At 34.8% G+C, this 23,277-nt stretch overlaps 2 protein-coding genes across 2 annotated transcripts; both read right to left on the bottom strand.

The window, feature by feature from the left end:
* Window positions 1-10,518: 10,518 nt before the first annotated feature.
* Window positions 10,519-12,567, bottom strand: LOC132550622 (mucin-2-like). Its single transcript, XM_060214717.1, has one exon. The coding sequence runs from the start codon at window positions 12,565-12,567 to the stop codon at window positions 10,519-10,521; it is 2,049 nt and encodes a 682-aa protein (XP_060070700.1).
* A 7,670-nt stretch (window positions 12,568-20,237) lies between these two features.
* On the bottom strand, window positions 20,238-21,425 carry LOC132550611 (uncharacterized). The gene has a single exon (XM_060214706.1). It carries the CDS (start codon window positions 21,423-21,425, stop codon window positions 20,238-20,240), a length of 1,188 nt encoding a protein of 395 aa, XP_060070689.1.
* Between the last annotated feature and the right edge of the window lie 1,852 nt (window positions 21,426-23,277).

Raw genomic sequence — 23,277 nt, 5'->3', positions numbered from 1 at the left:
CCAAAATATTTAGGATTTCAACGTTCTCGTAGTCGCCTATTAAATACATCTCATTTTCAGTATAAGTACATATATATCATGGACGGTACATATATGTCGTCATTGATATTGATGTTTCGGTGCATGTTTTAATATTGCACTAAGTAACAACTTTCCAATAATTCAGATGGCGATGACTTATTTTTAAAAAACATTCCATGTAGTGATTGCCTTTAGTGTATCGTTGAGTCCTTCCATTCATACATTTACCGATAAATAAATATATCAGAATAAGACTTCTACGATTGTCATAGACAATACTAACACAGTTATAAATGCAACAAGGTGTTGCTATCTGTTCAATGCATGTATATGAGCATTATCTTTCACAGTTAGTTATGGTTAATGTCTTAGAGATGATATATATAATTTTATATCTTGCAGCAGAACTTACCTTAACTTTTGATGTGGATAAGAAGGTGCTTTTCCAAGGTCTTCAAGAATCTTTCAGTAATGGACGGCGTGTATGGCTCCTTATAAAGGATTGCGTGGAGGAAATTTGTCATCAATTACCAGTGCTATGTAATAAGTCGACATCGATCACTTTCAGACAATTAGATTTTTAAGGAAACATTGCAAATAGTAATTGATCAAACCCCATTGTAGAAGATCACCAGTTCATATTAAGTTTTTAAATGTTGATTTCCGTTTTTGAAATAAATCAAACACGTACGATGCAATTCATGCATGGGCTTTTAGACCGCATGTAAAACCGATGTTGTGTGACGGGTGCATGCGTTACGATCACAAAAGTTTCTGACTGATAAGATAAAGTATGAATTATATCTGTATAATGAATCGGCCTGTGCTCGTCTCCTAAATACCTTAAATATGTTGTTTAGGGTATTACAGAGTATCTGAGGTCACCGGGATATAACATATACCATTCTATTCTAATTAGGGCTCTGCATTGAAGGTTTTAGGTTTTTATTTCAGATTCCTTATCATGATAAACTGCTGTTATGTAATATGAGTTCAAGATGTTTCTTTAGACTGTAGATATCTGTTGTGTCCAAGGTTTGATAAACAGATCGTCTCTCGGTCAGGCGAAAAAGTGTTTTCTTCTACTGTAAGTTATAAAAGCTGGTGGTAATCTTGTAAGTTTCTTTTAAAGTTAACCTGCGTGTGGATTTTTGTCAGGAAACGTAGTGATTTGGAAGCAATACAGCTTTGTTAATGAAATGAAACTAAAACTAAAACCAAATTTCATCCAATATACTTACCATCTGGATTCAGGGTGTCAGCATGTGTAGAGCTAATACTATGAATATCTACTATTTTCCTATTACTTTAATCCTTATGCGGAAATGATGGGTTGCGATAGAATTACGTGAACAAAATATCATTTGACGCAGTTTCATCCGTTGTTTGGCTCTACTGTATCTAACTCTAAATCATTAAAAGGTGCTATTCAGTTGTGTGTCCTTTGTACAATCTTTGACCTTCAGACTCTACTCTTTACTGAACCAATTCAAATCTACAGAAGATTATTGTCAAGAATTAATTATTTTGGATTGACCAAGATTGATATGGTATCGTCAATGAAGCAGAGACGATTACCTTTCTGGAACACCTGATCTTGTTTTCCTTGTACTTTTCAGGGTCTCTTTCTTAGTCAATTTTTACTGTCGTTTTACGCATTTGCAATTTTTATTGAGATTTTATTAACTTGTCAATGTGTCATGTTGTTCTTGTGATATCATAATGATTAAATGATGTTTAATTTAATATTAAAATTTAGTAATATTAAATTTACTCTTTATACCACACCTTTCAAATATGAAACATTTTTTCATGGCCAATGATCTTGTAATATTATTCTTATTTGTTGACGATGGTACATGTTTCTACTTACTTATGTATTCGAACTGTTTGTTTGGTTTACCGTCTTAATAGAGTTTATGACTTCACCTTTCTGATAAATGAATAATCATGTCACATGGTTGGAACGTTATCTATGGATTATGCAGCAATTCCAAAAATTGAAATATCAATTATGGCTCCTTCAAATACTCCGCACATTTGAACTTAGTAAGTGATCTCCTACAGCTTGTAAAATAGTCTTTGAGTTATTTCTTATTGATATATACTGAAAATCTTATCAAAGCAGGTCACCTTGTCAAGTCCTTCAATTTCACATTGTGCCTACGTAACCATGGGTGCCGATGTTGATATGTCCTTCGAAAAGACACCTAATTGCTCTGAATAGCATGCAAAGGGTCTCTCGTATACAATTCAGTGAGTTGCCACGAGTTGCTAGAAAGAAGACACCGTCCCAAAAATATCCGGGTTGTTCATGGAGCGATAAGTGCATCACGAACGACAAAAAACCGGCTAATCAACAGAATCTTCATTCAAAATTCAATTCCATGCAACTAGGGCAAAACAAAACAAAAGAAGTAGCGAAAGAGACTTCTGAAAAAGGACAAGGAGGGTAAGACCTAGTGTCCAGACAGAGGAAACGTCTTTTGTTTCAGCAACGACACCTCTCATGTAAATAAATAAAGTAAATACAAGTATATGATGTTATCAACAAGTAAGAATAAATAGAATATGGAATATATTATCGAAAAAAAACCCCATTGAAACATTCTTTTTTTTTTTTTACTTACTTCATTCTTTATTTTTCTGGGTTAAACCGCGAAAATTCACACACAAGAAAACGACAATATTTACAGAATGCGATATTACTTAGTTCTTATTCATCTAAAAGCTGACTGATATGCCTATTTAGATTTTAGATTTCTGTAGTGTGTTATTTCTTTGATGTGATACAGGAAATAAAAAAAAAATTATTGATAAATTTGATTGGTATCATACAGTCATTATCTATCCTTGTACAAGACACACAAGTGAATAACACCATTGAATACAACTCAGTTAGATAGAGTCAAACAATGAATTAAACTGCATCATAGAACTGTTTCGTACTTCCAGGCCTCGTCAGCGATGTTGAGGTCCTAACTAAGGAAACCTGATTGGCGACTGAGGAAAATCAGACATGATCGAAACAAATGTCAAACTCTTGATGGGGTGGTGCATCAGCCCCCACGATATTACATAATAAAAGTTTTTCCCTGTTTGTTTTCGGTTATCTAATATGGATGCCTGACTAAACATGTACCAGTCTAATTTTTGAATGTGGACTATCCCTTTTCGATGGTTTGGTGTCGCCCTTGGCGTTGACTGACAACTTGTTTCTCCTGTTAATACCAGTATGGTGATTGAGCTGTATTTCATTAACATAATGTCTAAAATAATCATATTCATGTTCATTTCTCACAAAAAGTGAATAGTGATTCTATGTGACGAATTGCTGGCTTATTTGTTATGGTGTGAGATTGCGATAAACTTGTCAATTCGGTCACAATTCAAGAAATGACTGGCAGAACGATTCGACTACTTTTCATGTAGTGTCTCATCATTGCTATTCGTAGTCTCTGTGCTCCTTTGGTGTGACATGGGATATATAATTTAATTACTTATACTTTCGGCGCTTTGGACAGCCACTGGCAAAACCTAGCACTGAAATATAAAATGACGAGATGGAATTGCATCCTGAAGTGATATTTGAAATTATCATGTTTCTGTAAAAACGCAATATAGACATATATGCATTATATGCCTGGGTTCAGATGACAAGCCTATTCTTATGTAAATTGGTACCATTCAGATAGTTTGGATGTGTTTTCTTTTAAAACGATCTTATATTGAATATTGACAGTAATTTAAAGAAATGAATTAAATACGCTTCTCGTGAATATCTAAACGATTTCTGAGGCTGATCTGAGGCTGATTTCGATTACTTCTTAGATTCCTTTTATCCTCACTCAAACACCATTATGTGGCGTAATCCAATTTTGATAAATATTTTAAATACTACGTATATATATATATTTAGGGTTTTATCTTTATTTATGTAGTAAAATAAGTTTTATGTCATTATTCTGTGTTGATTGACCATAAAACCTCCTTATTTATGGAGTAAAATTTGTTTTATGTCATTATTCTGTGTTGATTGACCATAAAACCTCCTTTCTTTCTCAAACTTTGAGCTACATTCACCCACTAATCCATATTTACTCTATCATCACTAGTCCTTTGCGCATATTCTTCTTAAGCATTTAAAGTACGCTTTGATAAAAAAAAAACCAAGCATCATAATAACATACATACAACTTCACAAGAAAAGAAGACTTCTTCAAACGACATGAAACCTATTTAAATAAAACTATTTTTAGTAATAATAATTTGGTGTTTCATTAAAAATCTAAATATAAAGTTGATGAACGTTCATATTACAGCAAATTTAATTTTTATTCTTTAATTTTCTTGATGTTGGACGTAATCAAATCTCGATGACGCCTTGGATACTTTTACATTGTATCATGGAAATAAATAATACTCGTTGATGATAAGGTATTTCAGCAATGCATTTTGTTAATGAACATTGATAAAGGCCATACTGGTGAATTTTGTTTACAATTAACGTTTACCTAAGTACAAACTGATATTCTTTAATGTTAAGGAACTTTTGTATTGTTAAGATTGTTGATGATTCATTTTAATAATTGGGTACACGCATAGCAATAATACACTGATAACAAACGGGAACTACAACAGTTTTCTCAAAAGAAAACCTTTCAGATGTTATGAACATATTGATTGTAAAACTTTTATCTGCGTGGTTTGAGTAAGTTCAACATCAATGGTAATTAGCAGGCCTTCCTCGTATATATTGAATTCCTGAATTTCACAAACATCCATATTACCAACGTGTTATTACTGGAGAAGTTTTACAGTGGATATAGTGATCTCATTAAGAAATAGTCTAACTATTTGTGCTATCTGATCGTCAGTTTACCTGTTGGGTCATTTGTTGTATACATTGTTCTCATTTTAGGACCTGAAAATGGTTTACATAACTGGTGTCGTCCATGAAGCAGAAGACGTTTTCCCTCCTAGAACACGTGGTCTTATTCTCGTTGTGCTTTGTCATGAATCACCGTGTAAATCTTTCTTATTTATTTGTGTCCTATTTTCGTCAAATTTGAGGTTGGATAAAGTTCATGTTTTTGTCTCCCATGGCTCTGCCGGCTTGTTATTTGCGTATTTTGCAGAATTATCGAATGCTGGCCTTATTAAAAGAGACTAAATACCTTCAAGATACCTGGCATAACGATTCACTATACAATAATGTCATGGGGTTCATTTTTTGTTTGTTTTTGTTTTTCAAAGTTGCTATTCCATGAACACTTGATTTCATTAATGATTAATTAATAGTTTAACACTAACTAAAGTGAGGATCAATATCGTTTTTTTTTTTTTTTTTTGGTTAAATGAGAAGTTGGGAAGTCAAACACCTATTTGATATAATTTAACGTTTGAATACAGATTTATAGAGTACGTCTATTATATCTCTATGCATAACGGCCCTTGCTAGTATGAGAAATATACAATCGACATACACGTGGATGGCATCTTTTAAGTACAAATTTAGAGCTGAATACAGTGTAGCCAAAAAATAGAAACAGACTTAGAAATGGAATTGGTCTCAATAATCAACGTACACTGTAAATGTATATATTGTATTGATAAAGCGTCCTCATAAGGCGGCATTGTTACCTTTGTCATGGGCTAGTTATTAGCAGTAATTAATCATAACCATTGGAACAAATAAACAAACTAACTAATTAGCACATTGTTTATTCACCACGTTTACGTTGTCGTGAAACCGAGCAACAAAAGAAATAATGACTTGTGACAGGTGATGATGGAGGATTTTATGCGCCCACGTTTAATCATTGGACTATGTAATACTTCCTCTCGGTATCTTTATTTGTAAGCGCTTGGATGAATGCGAACATGAAAACAAGACGACAAAAGATAGCAATATTAGTTATAAGTATGCTAATAGTCTTTTAACACCAGCATCGACGAAGATGTTACACAGGTATTCTTAGCATATTTCGTCTTAGCATTCACTTTTCATGGAATAAGTTCCAGTAGAGTTCATAACCGTATATATGTTCCATTGTTTTCATTCCTTTGCCGAAGAAGGTATCCCATTAATTAATAGAGGACATTTAATAGTGTCTTCAGTGATAACCAAAAATTCACAAATGTGTCTAATATATTTCAATATTACAAAAAGTATTAAACACACAAGTGCATTTTTACTGGAAATAATATTTTTGATTACTTTTTCACATGCAAAATATTGTTGGTTGATTATTATCTTCTCCATCACAACTCCCGGCTACGAGCGTTGTTTCAATCGACGCATGTCGATTTTCGGGCGACGAGAGGGGGGTGCTCCCCTCTAGGGGTGGGAGTCGTCTGGTGTCAGTGATTTTTGAATTTTTTACGACTCCCGATCTAAAGGTGTTCCTGGTCTAAATACTGGTATTCATAGGGTAGACTTTGCATTTACTCACTCATTATAACTTCGCAGTACGCGACAAAATGTAGTCCGTTAAAAAACCAGTAAAATATATCAACACAGAATATAATCTTAATGTTAAGAAAATTTTATCTTCACATAGAAACCGTCTCTTCTCTATGCATCTACAGACAAGATTTGCCCTAAATCATTCAGAGAGAGTTTAACAATAATGTTCCGTGACAAGTTACTACGCGACTGAGAATATGGTGGCAAATTTGGTAATCGTTGTCAATGATATTAATCCTCTTGAAATGTCAAACTCTTCCGACATATAGTTAGGGATTGGGTTGGACCTTTGGTAAGGTATTTTGAGTTATTGGTATTCATTGTTCGCTGACTTCCATGGAAATAAAAGTTAACCATGGAAATATTAGTTAACAACCGCGGTCCCTTTTTTGTGTTATTTTGTATCCTGCTTTCTGTCAGTTTTACAAGATAATCTGTATTCTCTCTATTCATTGGTGTAAGTCTGCAAATTAGCATTTGTCGAGGTGATATTTCTCTATTTTCATTGGCAAAAATGTAATAAATATATTTGATGAAATATGAATATACAAAGCGGAAAAATTAAAACACACATTGTTTTGTTTTTAACTTCTAGACTAAACAGAATTGCAATAAGACTGCAATCATGATTATAATGGTAATAACACACCCGGATAAAGATTTAGCAGAATAGGTAATAGAATCAATAATAAAGTAATTATGTAAATCGTTCAGTTGTTTTCAAATCAAGAATAAATCATTAGATTCTACTGCTAATATTCTTTTCCTAAAAGGATATTCCTATCATGGATTAAGCTTCGATAGGAATAATCTTAGTTTTATGCTGATAATGAAAGAAAAAAAATGAATTCGATTAGCAACTTGGCTTGCATTCCTCCCTGATCCTGATTGAAGAGATAAGATGCAGCTGATGTCTGCTAGATTCTCATCTAATTCACTTTTCAGACAATAATTTTCGGTATCAAAGCCAACGACACTACGAAGATTAAAATCCATCCTTTGATAGTAAGTCGGACACAAAATTCATCAGCAGACGACATTTTAATCAGGTGGTGTAATATTGCTTTCAGTTTAAAATATGTAAAAAAAAACAAAAAAAAAAAAACAAACAAACAAAAAAATAACAATAAAATGGAATAACAGACCCCCCTCTCCCTTTCGATAAATCCTTTACTAATTGTTAATTTTTGTGTGAATTGTGAAGTATCTTAATATTTTATTGTAGTCCTTTTTTGTTCACATTATTGAATGACAGTGATCTACACACTATGTGCATGTGTGGACAGATATTCTATTAACACAAAAAAGGAGCATTCCAGCAGAATCGTCGGAAGGTTGCCATTGACTCCTCCAGTCATCATCATGTGCATGGAGCTGGATGATTTTTTCATCAAGAAATGTAAAGAAAAGCACGAATTTTTATATATAAAAATAATGAAAAATGAATTAGAATATCAGATAAAAGTGGTTTTAAATTGTTAACATAGTTTCGGATATAGTATATGAAAAAAACATACAACTGTTTCGTCCTTCCGGGCTTTCGTGTCGATGCCCAAGATATGGAAACCGAGAGGGCAAACGTGAGGATAAAATGTCGGCTGGCACTTACACCGTTATTCCGAAACAAAGGATTTATCATAGAGAGGCGCATAACGTTTTTTTTCGTTAAATTTCCTAAAATCCAAAATTTAGTGAATTTCTGAAAATAATGTATTGTAAATATGTATATATTGAAGAGTACCGTTAATCGGTGTGACGCTACGGATTTAAGTGTTAAATGAAATTATATTCTCGGGACTACAGTCCACCATTCGTGCTCACTACCTCACTACCACTATCTCAAAAAGCTATAAAAAAAAACTGCTTATTATTTCACACTTTATTTGTTGTATTTAAAAAAAAAACAAGTAAAATTAATTTATTGGTAGCATAAATATATCACTCAAGCTTTTTTGAAAATATTCATGTTTCCATCTATTGTTTTGTTTTTAATATGCGATGAGTTCCATCAGAAAGTATTCTCTCGTGTCGTTGTAGTGATGTCCATTGTACTGGTGTGATAAATCACATGACTTGGTAGCTAACTGGCTGTACCACTTCATCAAGATCCATATGGTATCACTCCAAAGTATAGATATTTTCATTGTTCTTATACCCGCGAAAAAATGGCATTCTCACAACCCATTGAAACAATATTGGGTTTGAAATTTCGACATGTTGATTTGATTTCTCAATCGCGTTCATTAATTAAAGTACGTTGTGGAATACTGTAAAATCGGGGGGTTTCCATGGGGCTCAATTTTCATGATTTATTTTCTTTCTAATATACTCTTTCGTGTACACCTGATATCCCGAATAAATCTAGATCAATACACCTGATTATACTAATTTTAACAGCTTGTCGAGATATAAATTTGTTGATTAAAGGTTTTCACGAATGAACAAAAAATAAAAGAAAATGAATGATCTTACAGTATCAGTTTTTAGTGGTTTCAAACGTTAGATTCACAGTATATCCATTCAACGAATTCTGTCAATCTATCGAAGGTAACATCCCTAAGGAATTTAATAAATCGCATTATTCTCTCAGAACAGTTTATCATTGCTCATTGCATTAAAACTGTATTCATATGTTTTATTATTCCTTTCAACATTGCACCAAAACTTTACCTCCCGAACGTATTTACGAATCGCATTGGTTTTATCTATGAATTTCTCACTGCATTACAACACTCCACATACAGAACGTATGAATACATTTACACAATTCGATAACGATTGGGCTCGCTGAGGTAGAGATGTCATGTTATTTGTGTCAAAGTAACTGAGATTACATATACATATTGTCGTCTGTGATGGTGAAATACAATAGTATTTCAGAAGAATGAATAAAGTCCATATGAAGTTTTTTTTATATATATTTACCTCTCTTTTCCTTGTTGGGATTAACCATCATTATTACGAATACGAGCTTTTGAATGGAGAAGCAGCATTTTGAATATCTATATTCTTGCATCGATGGAAACAAAACCTATTGTTTATACAACATTGACTTCGAAGTTCCTTTGGTACAAGTATGTATCAGATCTTGATTTTTTTTTCGTTTCGTCAGTTATTTGTTTGTTAAGGTTTCTTAGGCTATGTGCTTGCCTCATTTCGTCAAAAAAAATTACTGTCTATAAAAGTATATATACTCAGAATAACCAACAAAACAAGTTAATGCATAAATTACTTCGTGTATTACAGAATAAGAAAATACAGTATAACAAATTCATGTAACAATTAATCAAACACGTAGCCCAGGAGAACTTCTTCGTTAAAATGCCTGAAAATTGAATGAATAAAAGATATCAGACATACACATAAAATATACCAAAACATGGTTTTAAAACAAGAAGAAAATACAGGTATGTTAAAGAAATCTTCATTCAAACTCATAATCAATGAGGCATACGCAAACATATGATTTGTAGGTCTTTTTGATAGTAAAAGGAGAATAAGAGCAGGTTCCGAAAGGTAAAGCGTCTTTTACTTCATGGACGATATCTATGTTGTATATCTTGATCAGAAATAAGTAATGACATGTTCTCATATAAAATAGATCTAATCGAATATCGCAAATATCTAAACAAGACGGCAATCTCATAATGATAATGAAATTCAAGTGGCAGACAACTGAGAACGTAGGACTGTTCGAAGACACTGCCATGACGTCTCTCCTATATGAACAGCAAGGATAAGCTATACTATTTCTTTAAGGGCTATTCCTTTTAATACCGGGTGTTGTATGACATATTGTTAATGTATATTTTCTAGATAAATGACCGTTACGTTAATATATAATGTATCGCACTTCCACAATTGTTATTAACACGTGAACCACCTCTAAATACACTATATGATATCTTAGATAATAGTGATTTACATGTTTAGAATCACTTACTACACCTTAACTATAACAGTTATCTACACGAGAACCATCACTACCTACACTTTATTGTATCGTAACGTATCATTTGTAGTAAGAATTATTCAGACGAAATCTTACTAGTATATTTTTGACATGTTAAAGAGAGATCTTTGGTGCCAACATTTAAGCATACCTCAAACGCTGACATGATTGGTGACAAGAACTCATTGAATGACCGAGATATTGAAGAGACTGCGGCTGGTAGAGTGCCGGAATTTGTTCCCATAATTTCTCCTCCGCCTGCTCCTCCTCCTCCTATTCCCACACTTCCAAAGTTGGTACCAAAACCGCCTTCTTGACCAACGAAAGGGGGTGACATACCTACTCCAAAAATATTTTGTGTGCCTGAAGCCAATGGGAATGAAAGCGGCGCAATACCTGGGGCTTGTACTGCTGTGTGATATAAAGGAATTGATGTAAAGGATGGTACGGATGAAGGACCTACGCCCATCGAAGACAATGGAGCAATGTTTATTGGGGGTTGAGGCGTCATTACTGTAGATGCTTGCACTGGTGTCTCAATCGCAGTTGGAGGTGATGACTGTAATTGTATGGTTGGAGGAGGAGGAAGTGGAGTGTTAGAGAATGTTGTTACAGTCGCTTGAGGATGAAGTGTTTGTATGGCTGGTGGAGAAGGACCTGGAGAGTTAAGAAATGTTGTAATAGTCGTTTGAGGTGGAGGTGGTGATTGAAATTGTACGGTATGCGTAGGAGGAGGAAGAGTGTCAGAGGATGCTGTAACAGTTGCTAGAGGCCGAATTGGTTGTAGTTGTATGGCCTGTGGGGAAGGACCTGGATAGTTAGCAAATGCTGTAAGAGTCGTTTGAGGACGAAATGTTCGTCGCTGTACGGCCGGTGGAGAAGGACCTGGAGAGTTAGGAAATGTTGTAACAGTCGTTTGAGGTGGTGATTGAAATTGTATGGTCTGCGATGGAGGAGGTATAGTGTCAGAGGATGCTGTTACAGTTGCTAGAGGCCGAAATGGTTGTAGTTGCATGGTCTGTGGAGAAGGACCCGGAGAGTTAGCAAATGTTGTAACAGTCGTTTGAGGTGGAGGTGGTGATTGAAATACGGTCTTCGGTGGACCAGGTATCATATTGACTGTCGTGAGACTAGTGAGAGGTGGTTTGGGAGCATAGGAGATTTGGCTGGATGGAATAGAAGGACTTACAGATGTTGAAATAGGTGCAGAAGAAAAGGTTACACTAGGGGATTCAGAAACAGTTACTGTTGGCACTGAAGAAATTTGTTGTTGTCGCTGCTGCTGCTGGTGAATCGGGATAGGAGAAGAGAAAGATGAAATTGGCGGCACTTCCATAGGTGTTGGTGGAAAAGACAAAGACGATAATCCAGAATTAGAACCAACAAAAGGCAGGATTGGGGATGTCGGTGTATTTTGATAAAATGTACGGAACGTTTTAGGAAGTAAGCGGATGGAGTTCGACTGTGCAACAGGAGCAGAAAATGAAGCAGAAGGTATATACGACAGTATAGGCGGACGCGATGACAAACCGGTCAAGTCAAGCGTTGAAAATTGCACTCCTGGTGGTCGTATGGCATATCTCATTGCTGAAGGCATAAACTGAACTCCACTTGATATCTGTGAAGGAGGTGACGCAACAGTTGCAATGAATCCTCCTAACGCTCTTCCATTATTAGCCGTTGATGTTGCTCGATCGATATCTGTGTTGCCCTGTGTTGTTGTTATTGAGGACACACTTTTCGACCCATCTCCGATATTCGAGTTGGTAGACTGTGAAGATGACAATTCCGCGCGAAATCGGCGAAATGCGAGAGGTGTTTCGTCAGCTGCGATGAATTTTGTAGCCTCATTGGACACTTGGGGATTTATGGCATTGTTGATCATTTTTTCTGCGCTCGCAAAATTTGGGTCAGAATTTACTGAACGTGTGCCTTCAGAACTGGCTGTGAGGCTGAAAACGCTATTGGTCACGTCGGCTGTTTTGGGGGGCGTTATAGGTAAAATGTTTGTTCCTGGGTCATTGGGTTGTTCCACCGCGGGCGGTAACGCATTCACAGATGAAACTACGCTTTGCAAATACCCGATGATACAAAGAAATTTAATCGACCTTTTTCTTTTTTCCATGATGATTATCCTAAAACAGATTGAAATAATGCAATTATCAGAAATGAATAAACATAAGGCTAAATTGCAACATGGTCTTTAAGAATTCTAGATAAACCACCGTGACCGAAAAGCACCATTATCATGGAAAACACCTAAGAGCTGTATGGCTATGTTGTCAACGATATTTAAATTACATATCTAGTTAATGTCCTCAATTAAATATCTTTTACTCTCATTTATCTTTTCTTTTTGTTTTATATGTTCTTTCTACACATCTAACGATATTGCATCTCTCTTTTAGATTGTACAAAACACTCTCAGGAAAATTAAGTTATGGCATACACACACAAAAGAAAACGGAACACACTTCTTAATATACCAGTCAACTACAGTTTGTTAAAGTAACATATTCAACTTATGTAATAATTCTATTGTTATGTTCAGAAAACAAGTTTGGATTGCCAATTAATTTTCTGTGTCACACATTAATATCTTGCATACCTTGAGGAGATGCACTATAAGCACAAACTCCTTTATGCACTTTAATGTTACTATTCGCCTTGACAAACTATTATCTTGTTTACCCACCGCTATACGAGAGACGTTCGTCAGAAGTTTCGGTCTCCATCTCATTCTAATCTGGTAACCTTGCCGTTTGAAACCTATAGCAAAGTCACAAGTATGTGGCAAGGCGTGTTGTTGATGCTTTCCTAGTAAAATATCTTCTTGTATTGCTTGAATATGGTCTATATAAACGGTATTGACAATTCGACAAAGACCACATTGATCACAATACTATGCGAAAATCTTTAGTGTATAATGACCGATCACAGTACGACAATTCGGTATAACACAAGTATCTTAAATGCGTTTGTGGACACCGATATAAGCACAAGGTCGCCTGGGTCTTCAGAACGCTAAAACCTTGACTCATCCTAGAACGAGTTACAATTAGAAGCGGCTTACTTGCTGAGCTCAGAGCTCTTGCATTTGCCTAACACAAGATGACACCTTTGATCTCCTTTATTGTTGACATGTCCATTTAGAAGCGGTTTTGCCATAACTTGCGGTCGCGTTGTTGAACAAAGACTACTGCTTTGAGAACAATTCGAAACCTTCTGGGACACGCCATGGTCTTTGGAGGAGTAATGGATCGATAAAATCCATGTTGATTGACAGCCTAAATTTTCGGTGTATTACGCAGCTGTAAAGCAATGAACTACCCCTGTCAATTTCAGAAAGTCATGGTATTTCCATATTGAAAATATCAGAAAGTCCAGCTGTAGAACCAAAAATTCAAAATATGGTGAAGGAACTAGATTGAAAAAATTGTAGATCTTCAAGAGTACATCAATAATTGTCAGAACGAACGTGCGCGCATGTTTTTATTTTACGGTATTTTGCAGTGACAGAAAATACATTAAAGATATAAAAAAATAAATAAAATAAAATAAATATCCTTTGAAATTTTAAACGATATATTTTCACGCGGAACAATTAGATTAGCCTATGTCATCAGATCTAATTTAGCGTAATGTTAATGCCAGGTAAACATCGTTAATAAACAAAAAACTAAGAAAGTTCCGATTATTTAAATATTCAATAAATGTTACATGATAAACATCATGGTCAATGTCATACGGAATCTTAAAATAGATCGAAATATGTTCGAGATTTGTTTATAAACATGAATAGATGTTGTTTTCAGTAAACGCCTGAACTTACCTATGAGTTTGTGCCATTAGCCCTTCTGGAGTAGGAGAATGAGGTGTATATTGTTTATATACCCGCAACACCCAGAATACCACTAGACAAGAACGACTGATAGTCTAACATTTGTCCATTTGGTTGATCAAACGTGCAGTTCTAATTGAATGAAACAAGTGACCTTTACCATCAAGGGCTGTGATGCTTCAATAGCGGTCAGAAAGTCGTATGCCTCATCAATGTACTGTACTTAAATTGTAGTTGTAAACAACTTTTTTGTATGATACATCTATAATGAGAGATGTTTGACCTTACTGACATACACTCTATTCACATGTTCAGTCAGCTTTGAGTCACAGCGTTAGATGTTACAATAGCATGGTCATTGTGTGCATAACTCTACCTTTTGGCTGCATTTTGTACAAAGAAGGGAGCAGCTAAATTCAGAGAGAGAAAAAACATAGACAAGCACCAACGGTTCACAAAAGACGAAAAATTAGACATTTGTCGTGTTGTGCAAGACGTCCTGTCAGAGTTAGAGGTTCTGGTAGCTAATATAAAAACAATAAGAACATACCAACATGTGAACATCATCATTATCCAAACACAATAAAACCAGGGCAAATATGAACAAATGAAAGATTTACACGGAAACTCCTGAAACAGTACAAAGAGAATAAGACCAGGTGCTTCATCAACCACACCCTACATGTAAACCTTGATCGATCCAGGTATGTAATGTCACGTTCTCAAGAACATAAGAACAAGGTATACAACAACGGAACCAACATGCAAGACAATGAACATCAAACACGTCTAGCTTCAAATCGCACAAAGAGATCCTGGTTAGGGCAAACACTCAGATCTACAGGCTAACATTGACCGAACAATTACTAAAAAAGTAATCTTTAAGTCGTTTTGTTGACGTCTTCAGCATTTGAATTCTTGTAGAATTCTCCAAGAATAACAATCTTGTATTGATATAATTAAGGATATCCTAAGATTGTGACTACATATAATCAGAAACTGTCGGAATGAGAATTTTCACAACATGTGAAGTACCGACTTGTAGAAGCAGACTGTTTTGATCAGAAGGTTAAAAAAACAGAGCCATCTGCAGAGAGCAAAGTCAATCAGTAAAAATTGATGAATCTTCTCTTACTTTTCTAAAACTATAAAGTGATGTCCTTCAGCCTATCCCTTGGCGGTATCACTTAACATATAAATGATGATGATTTTCAAACATCGATGAATTAGCCCTCCAAAGACCTCATCTGTGGTCAGATTTGTTAAATGTACAAGTGATAGATTAGAATTTATGTTCGGTATCATTACAGCATGACACCAAAAGATAACTACTAACACCCAGTTGGTTCAAGAACAATTGGAATGTGTACTAATGAATAAGTATACTTTATTATCATGGCTATCATGGCATTATTTAAAATTGAGCACAGGACCAAGAAATTCCAGATATGCGAGTTCCAGTTATTGCCAATATAGAGTTGCCAATTTGAAAACATCATTTTTCCATCGTTACAAATTTAATTTTCATCTGCGTTACTTTATCTTGGATTTTCCCAAATTTTTATGACGAGTGTCGTCCATGAAGAAGAAGACGCGTACCCTCCTCGAACAACTGGTCGTGTTTTCCATGTTCTTTTTTCCGCATCTAAATTTTTCCTTTTTTAAATGTTGTCCATGTTTCTTCGATATGACTGTTTTGTTGACATTTCTGTAAGTACTATCTTGTTGTTTGTGTATCTTTTTGCCTCAACGAAAAAAAAAATTATCATAGGAATAAGTAACCACACGCATGTTTTCCCTATCCTTTCTTAATATATTTGTTTCATGGTTATCTGATCCATGTATCCTTTTACTTTCACAGAGACATCTAGACAATATTTTGTGTAAGGTTGGTTATGACCGTTTTATCGTCGACTATATCACAGTAATAAAATAAACGTCTTGTATGATGAACGCCTGCTTTCTTTTCGTGCAAAAATCATATACAAAAAATTAACGTCTTAGTGTAGTTGATATGAAAGAACCCCTATGGTTTTAAAAAGTTTTTTGTTCTTAAAATAATGTCGATACGTGACAGACTGAAACATTATTAACACCGAGTGAAATAACTTTACACAAAGTGATGTTTTTACCTTTAACTGTCGAATTGATATATTTAAGATAGATGACTCACATCAATTTAAAACTTGTTTTATTTAAAATTGATATACATGTGTATATATATATATGATTAAAAAGACACGTCTAAATATCTATAACTTGTAATACGGTGTTGGTAGGTATATTCCAATGATGCATTAGACTAGTGCAACTTTCGATCACCTTCGATATTTCTCAATCGCCTCTTAGGTTGCAATGCTTTAAGCTTGTCGTTACAGACGAGTTCTAGAAGGACGAATCAGCTGGAAAATGACGTTTAATTCACTTTTTAGCCCAACTGTATCTAAGTCCGAATTTGTCTCAAAAGGTGTTCGCTAATAACTTGCGTATCTTTTGTAGAATTTCACATACGAAATATGACCGCATGTAGGGACGAAATCCCTATATTTTAATGTCAAAATGTACATTTTATAACAGCACAACACACCTTTAACAAATATGCTAGAGTATCAAAATGTATTAACAGAATATACCGCAGCATAAAATATCGGTAGCTGTAAGAACAAACTTTACAATATCAATCAATGTCACAGAATGACAATGTCGAAACAAACTGATATGATTTAAACCTACGTCATCACTCAATAGTGAAGTAAGCCAATAAGTATGGCAAACCATTTATACTATACAATATATATCATATAATATATTAGATATCTCGTATGCCTAACTCACATATAGTTTAAAATGTCTCATTTAATTTCTATATGAGTTATCTTACCTCATATAGTATATAATACATCTCACTTAATTATTGTATATATGACTTATTTCATAAAATATATATATCATCTGTAATTTCGTTTCTTTATGAGATACACTTTATAGAATGAGAGTTGGTGACTTGAACTTCAATCTTTCCAAGAGTTATTTGGAGGGCTGCGGATTATGTACTCGCACGTGAATGAACTTACGGCTAGACGATGTCCAGAAAGGTATTGAGAGGCGAAATTATTCACCGTAGTGATTTTGAGATCGTCATTTTGGTCATACAGAAAAATAAAACTCGGAAAGACGAGGACGGAAAGGTGAGATTTAACAAACCATAATTGTATAAATTTAATCGAAAAAAAAACCCCGAACCAAATGTAAAGCCATAATATTAACATTCTGGACAAAAAGGAGTGAGATTCATTGTACAATTAATGACTTTTAGCGGAGTGGTCATTGCAACGTCATTATTATGAGCATGGAAACGAAAAGGATGATGACTTCTGTAGAGGATAGAAACTGGCAGATGAATCAACATGTCCATATACATGGCCTTGGGTCAATAGAATAAGTATCCAGTCAAATGTTTTGGTATCGGTATAAATAAATTTTGATTTATCTAAACAAAGGAAAGTTTATTTATGATTTGAATAAGAAAACAACTGCAACTGGTTTGGTAAGGGACAGCTCTCCCTTTCAGAAGTTTTTGAAATGTTTGATCCAGCAAATGATAATTACTATGGAAGTGTGCCTTTCTATCCTACTTTTGCTTTCCATGATGTAAGTAATATTTATCAGTACTCATGCTTTGTGTGCTAATAATTGAGCAATTTCCATTGTTCAACAATATCTAGAGAAATGTTGCTGCAAAGAACTGAAAATTATTAAGAAAGTTACAAAACTTAAGTGTAATAATAAAACTTAATTGTGCAAGAAGCAAATTAATAAGATAGAAATGTTGTGATATTAAGGTATGTTTTGTCATGAGAGGTACTACAGAGGTAGTGTGTCATAATTATATATTGTGACCGTAATAAAAACCCATTATGATAAACTGGAAGCACAGTGCCAATCTGTTTATTTGTTTATCTGTAAAACAAATACGGCAGTAGTCATTACAAACTGGAACAAATAGGAAAATATTGTTAAAGAAATAAAAAACACTGTTCAATAAAAGTTTAAAATAGAATACAGCCATATAATGCGTCACACAGCTGTTGCGTCCTTTCTGGACTCGTCAGGTCCTAAAATGTTGAAACCAAGGAGGCAACTTGGGTAAAAAATTGTTGAAATAAATGGGGCGGTGCACCAACCCAATGATTCCATGTATTTTATAAAGTTCAATGATTGTACAACAAACATATAATTGAATAGCACCTTCTGATACAAATTTAGGAAAGAGCCAAATGATAAATTAAAATGTATTATACAGGCGACTGAGGAAAATCCAAACTGATCGAAAGAAAGTCAACATCTAGATGGAGTGATGGAAATTTCAATACTCTCGTAATCTTCATATATCTGATAATTTCAAAATTTAAAAAGGTACATTTGCATTAAATGAAGATGTGACATGTAGATTAGCATAAAAGGAAGTCAAAGGGAAAGAATGACGTCATGACACCTGATTAAAAAGTTTAACGCCTACAATCAAATACGGCACATTCACAAACTATCAAATTTCGATAACCACATAAGCAGGATATGCTACGGTAAACCTGATGGAAAGGCTCATGTTTCTAATTACCGCAGTGATTATGGAACGGCGTACATATAGTAATCCTTTTTCCAGATTTATGTGTATACATTGTTTACATCCTGAGAATTAAAACAGATAATAAGTCACCACTCGATAGTAATGACATATGGTGATGATATTCAACATATCATCGGGACAACAACAACAAAAAATACACAAAACCTTCTAAAATAACTTCAATACAAAACATGCTGTTGTAAAAACCTTGCATTAATAGTTAGAAACACGACATCTGACGTAGCCTTCAGGGCAAACAATCATTAATCATTGCTTGGCCAACAGAGCGTTACAATAAACGACGCAACGATCGAGATCAGATGATAACAGTAAACAGCCATTGAACCCACCATATAGGTGATCACCACTCAGCCGTCATGGACATGTGGTTAAGGTAACTCGGAAGTGGGTCCCCCTCATTCAATATCTTATGTCATATGAACGTCAAATATCTCATTGATAGAGTTTGTCGTAAACAGATCAATCAGAACACGGTGTCGATAAATAACTGAAATCGACAGGAGATGCCATAACGTTTCAGAGAAACAAACAAAAACCAGAAGTAATTTTGAATATATATATTAATATCTCAAATGCTCACAAGAGTAACAAACCCCAATTTGCATTTTCATATGGATCAGTAATGTTATTATTTCAATGGAAAAATATACATGTTGTTTGATAAGGATTGGTTTCCCAATCAGCAAAACGCATACCCTTCCAGAACACCTGGTTTTTTCTCATTGAAATTTGTTGTAGGCTTCCTTATAAATCTTTCTTCTGTTTTAAAAATTAAGATTCTGTTCACGTGTCGGTGCGACACGACTTGCGCAAAACCCCATTTACATTAACATGGTTATACAAAGAAATAGTATACATCTTTCTTACGATACGATAGTAAATTCGACGTGGAACATTGGGGACTTTTTAGATTTATACGCTCGTTCCCTTTGTTTTCCATACTAAGACATGATTTTCTTTAACGTTATTTATTCTTTTTAAGAAATAATATTCGATTTATTTCGACTGAACATATAGATACAATTGAACAGATGACATCTGATCATAATAGATATGCTTTAATATTCAAACAAAATATACAGTAATATCTTAATAATACAAAAAAAAACCTGTTTAGTATTTCAAATCTTATATACTTTAGAGTGTCTAGATATGGTAACAGTTTTCACAAACGACGTCGAATGATGAGAAAAGTTTTAATTGAGGCAGATATAATCAGGCAGGCATTCCTGTTATATATTTAAGTGCCTGCTTTGGTTCAATATGATACGTAGGTTATTATATAATTGTGAATTTTGTTTCATTTTTATGATGGAGGAATTGGAAAGAGCTTGGCAAGCTCTTTGTCCGTTTCTAGATTAAATGCACGTGGTCGCTGGTTTTGGTCAAGATGAATACCTTGGTTTCTCCATGAAACACCTCCATCGACGACAATGGTAGGCATCACTTGCTCTGCGACACCACCATCAACTACAATTGGTTTTTTACCACTTTTGTCGCGGTTTTTGAATGCTTCCATGACTCTTGTGTTCAAAGTGTTTTGGTCGACTCGTTCCGTACGGCGATTGACATTATTGAAATAATGCCGGATGTTATGAGGTAAATGATGGTTGTTTACCACATTATGGATTGGAGATGCTATGGCTGCTGGATTTCTGGCGAGAAATGCATTAAGCTGTCTCATTCTTTCCTCTACTTCTTGCCTTATTTCCTCGTCAGTCCTTGATTTAAAACGGATTTCGGGTGATGCTTTATTAATGTCTACGACATTTGTGGACAGTCCTGTTGGATTTGGAAACACCGACTTTCTTGGAGGTGGTTTGGCCATCTCTACATTACTTATAGTATCTACAGTAGGCTGTATAGGGTTTTGGTTGGTGTTTTGACTCTTCTTCCCCAATATAAAGTCGACAATTCTTTGCGTTGCCTTGTCCGATGTTGCAGGATTTCGTGGTTGCGATGATGAGGGTCTTGTCTGAGGTACGACGTTTTGCCCTCTGGGAGTAACACCATTAGGTCGGCGCATCCCCGAAAGAGATGGGCGATCTTGGTTTAATCCAGCCAAACGCTGTCCTGAATTTTCACTTATAGCATTACGTCCTCTGTTAAGTCGATGTACACTTGGTGGTGTAAAAGGGAACGCAGGTCTTTGAAGGACAGATGATAACGGTGCTGGACGATTAAAGGCCAATCCTGGAATCAAGCGACCAGCCTGGGTCGGAAACATCATCAATAAACCATTGGAGTTCATCAAACTGTTCCTATTTCTTCCAAACGGATTCGGTCCTGCGATATTGTGTCGAATTAGAGCCGGAGAAATACTAGGTGAATGAAATCCATTTGGAAATGCGGTAGGGATCCGAAATTGTTGAGCAGATCTTTGCAATTGCGTTGCAGACGTCGGATTTCCAAACGAACGGAACTGAAGATCATTGAGTCTCTCTTGAGCTCGGGTCAGCCCGATTACACACAGGAGATAAATCGCCACACACATTCTACAATGAAAGAACAGTATATTGAAATAACTATGATATTGCAAAAAAAAAAAAAAAACATACACAAAAAGCAATTTAGAAAATGTGAATTTTCTGTGGATTTGAAACTGAATAATCAGTGGCAACTTGCGGCATACTTAAAATCCGGATAAAGTATAACGAGGTAGAATTATGGTCAGCTATTTACGAAATTTCCCAGTGGAATCGATACAGACTTTTAAAGTTTGTTTTCTCATTCGAATGATATATGCAGTATGTTACATTCATGGGAAATATTGTACAACTGGATTTAGTCACATTTAACGAATAGACATCACACTTTTTTCATGCATTATTAAAGTCCTGATACAATAGCACTAAAAATTAGACGAGAAACGACTTATCAAAAGTCTTATGAGAATCCTGTCATTAAACAATGATTTTCATTCCATTTCCGTTTGTCATAACGTAAAGTTTAAAAGGTCTTTATCTTATTAAGGAGTGACTTTGTTAAAGTAGTTGTGTTATATGTAAAAACATACTTTTTGACACGAAAATTTTCAACACAACAGGGATATCGGTCGGTAATAGATCATATAAAGTGATCAATGGCCCTCCTCTCGTAATATAATGAAAATTATTTTTTTTCTGATCAGCGATTTTTGCTATGCGTAAACAAGCATATGGTCCTGAACATATGATCGGGAAATAGATAAGCGCCATAACAATTTATCATCAAATATGGTGTTATATTGACTCGTCTGAGAAGAATGCACATTTACTAGTCCTAGTGATTTTTTTAAAACTGAAAACCGAGATAATGATAGAAAAATAACTTACGCAAAGGTTTGGCGGTCGATTTGAGCAGGCGACAACTATGGGCTGGCTCTCAGGTGATTACAGACCATCACCGATAACGTAAGACGCACATTGCTTGTTGATTTGTGTGCATTTCAAAACAACACTCGATAAAGTTCAAGGGGTGAGAAAGGGGAAACCGTACAATTTGGGAGCGATGGCCGAAAACAGAATTGGGTCCCATTTATAGCAGTGATGGTTAAAAACTCTCTAAAACTTGATTAAATAATTGATAAATAGATAAAAACACAGAGGACATTTCCCACAACATTCTATAATTGTTGTACCACCAATCAATATTTTTTAGAAAAAGTATTCCCCAACTGAGACTCAAAATCAACCGTTAAAGATTCATTCATTGTAACGAACAAGTGTTCTGATTGATGGGACGGACTTTCTGATATAATCCTCGCCATGGTTCGCGTCTCCTGTCACACTCAATATACACAGGGAAATAGATGTACAGTTATATCATTTATAGCATACTAAATGTTTTTCTCTATGATAAATCTCGACAAATGATGACTATAATAATCTACCACGACTGGGCATGTGCTTTCTACGATTATTCGGCATTATGGTTAACAAAATCTTACGACGTTGATACTTTACCTAATCTTAATCTAACGAGATCTTATACGTGGTTTTCGTCCTAGTTCTTTCCGTATTGAGAATAACTATTTATAATCTAGATCTAACAAATTAGTTCTTTCTTTATTATGTTTGATACTTAAGATCTCATTACCTGACACGTAGCTTTTTTTAAACAATTATTTCTGTGTAAAATTTGACAAGTGTAATTTTAGGTCTAATGATAGGACACGTGGCTTTCTTTACATTTTTTCTGTGTAAAGTTTGATAAGTGTAAGTATAGGTATAGCGACTTGTCACGTGGCTTTCTTTACAACGATTTGTGTAAAGTTTGATAAGTGTAAGTATAGGTATAACGACTTGTCACGTGGCTTACTTTACAATTATTTCTGTGTTAAGTATAAGTATAGGTATAACGACTTG

The sequence above is a fragment of the Ylistrum balloti genome, unplaced genomic scaffold, assembly GCF_031769215.1.
Source record: "Ylistrum balloti isolate Yb309-2 unplaced genomic scaffold, AGI_CSIRO_Ybal_v1 Utg369624, whole genome shotgun sequence".
NCBI classification, from domain to species: Eukaryota; Metazoa; Mollusca; class Bivalvia; order Pectinida; family Pectinidae; genus Ylistrum; species Ylistrum balloti.
Note: the sequence above shows the minus strand (reverse complement) of the source record. Positions and strands in the feature narration are given on the sequence as shown.

Excerpts from the sequence above, each read along its gene's own strand:
- LOC132550611 (XM_060214706.1), bottom strand. The coding sequence starts at position 21,425 with ATGTGTGTGGCGATTTATCTCCTGTGTGTAATCGGGCTGACCCGAGCT.
- LOC132550622 (XM_060214717.1), bottom strand. The coding sequence starts at position 12,567 with ATGGAAAAAAGAAAAAGGTCGATTAAATTTCTTTGTATCATCGGGTAT.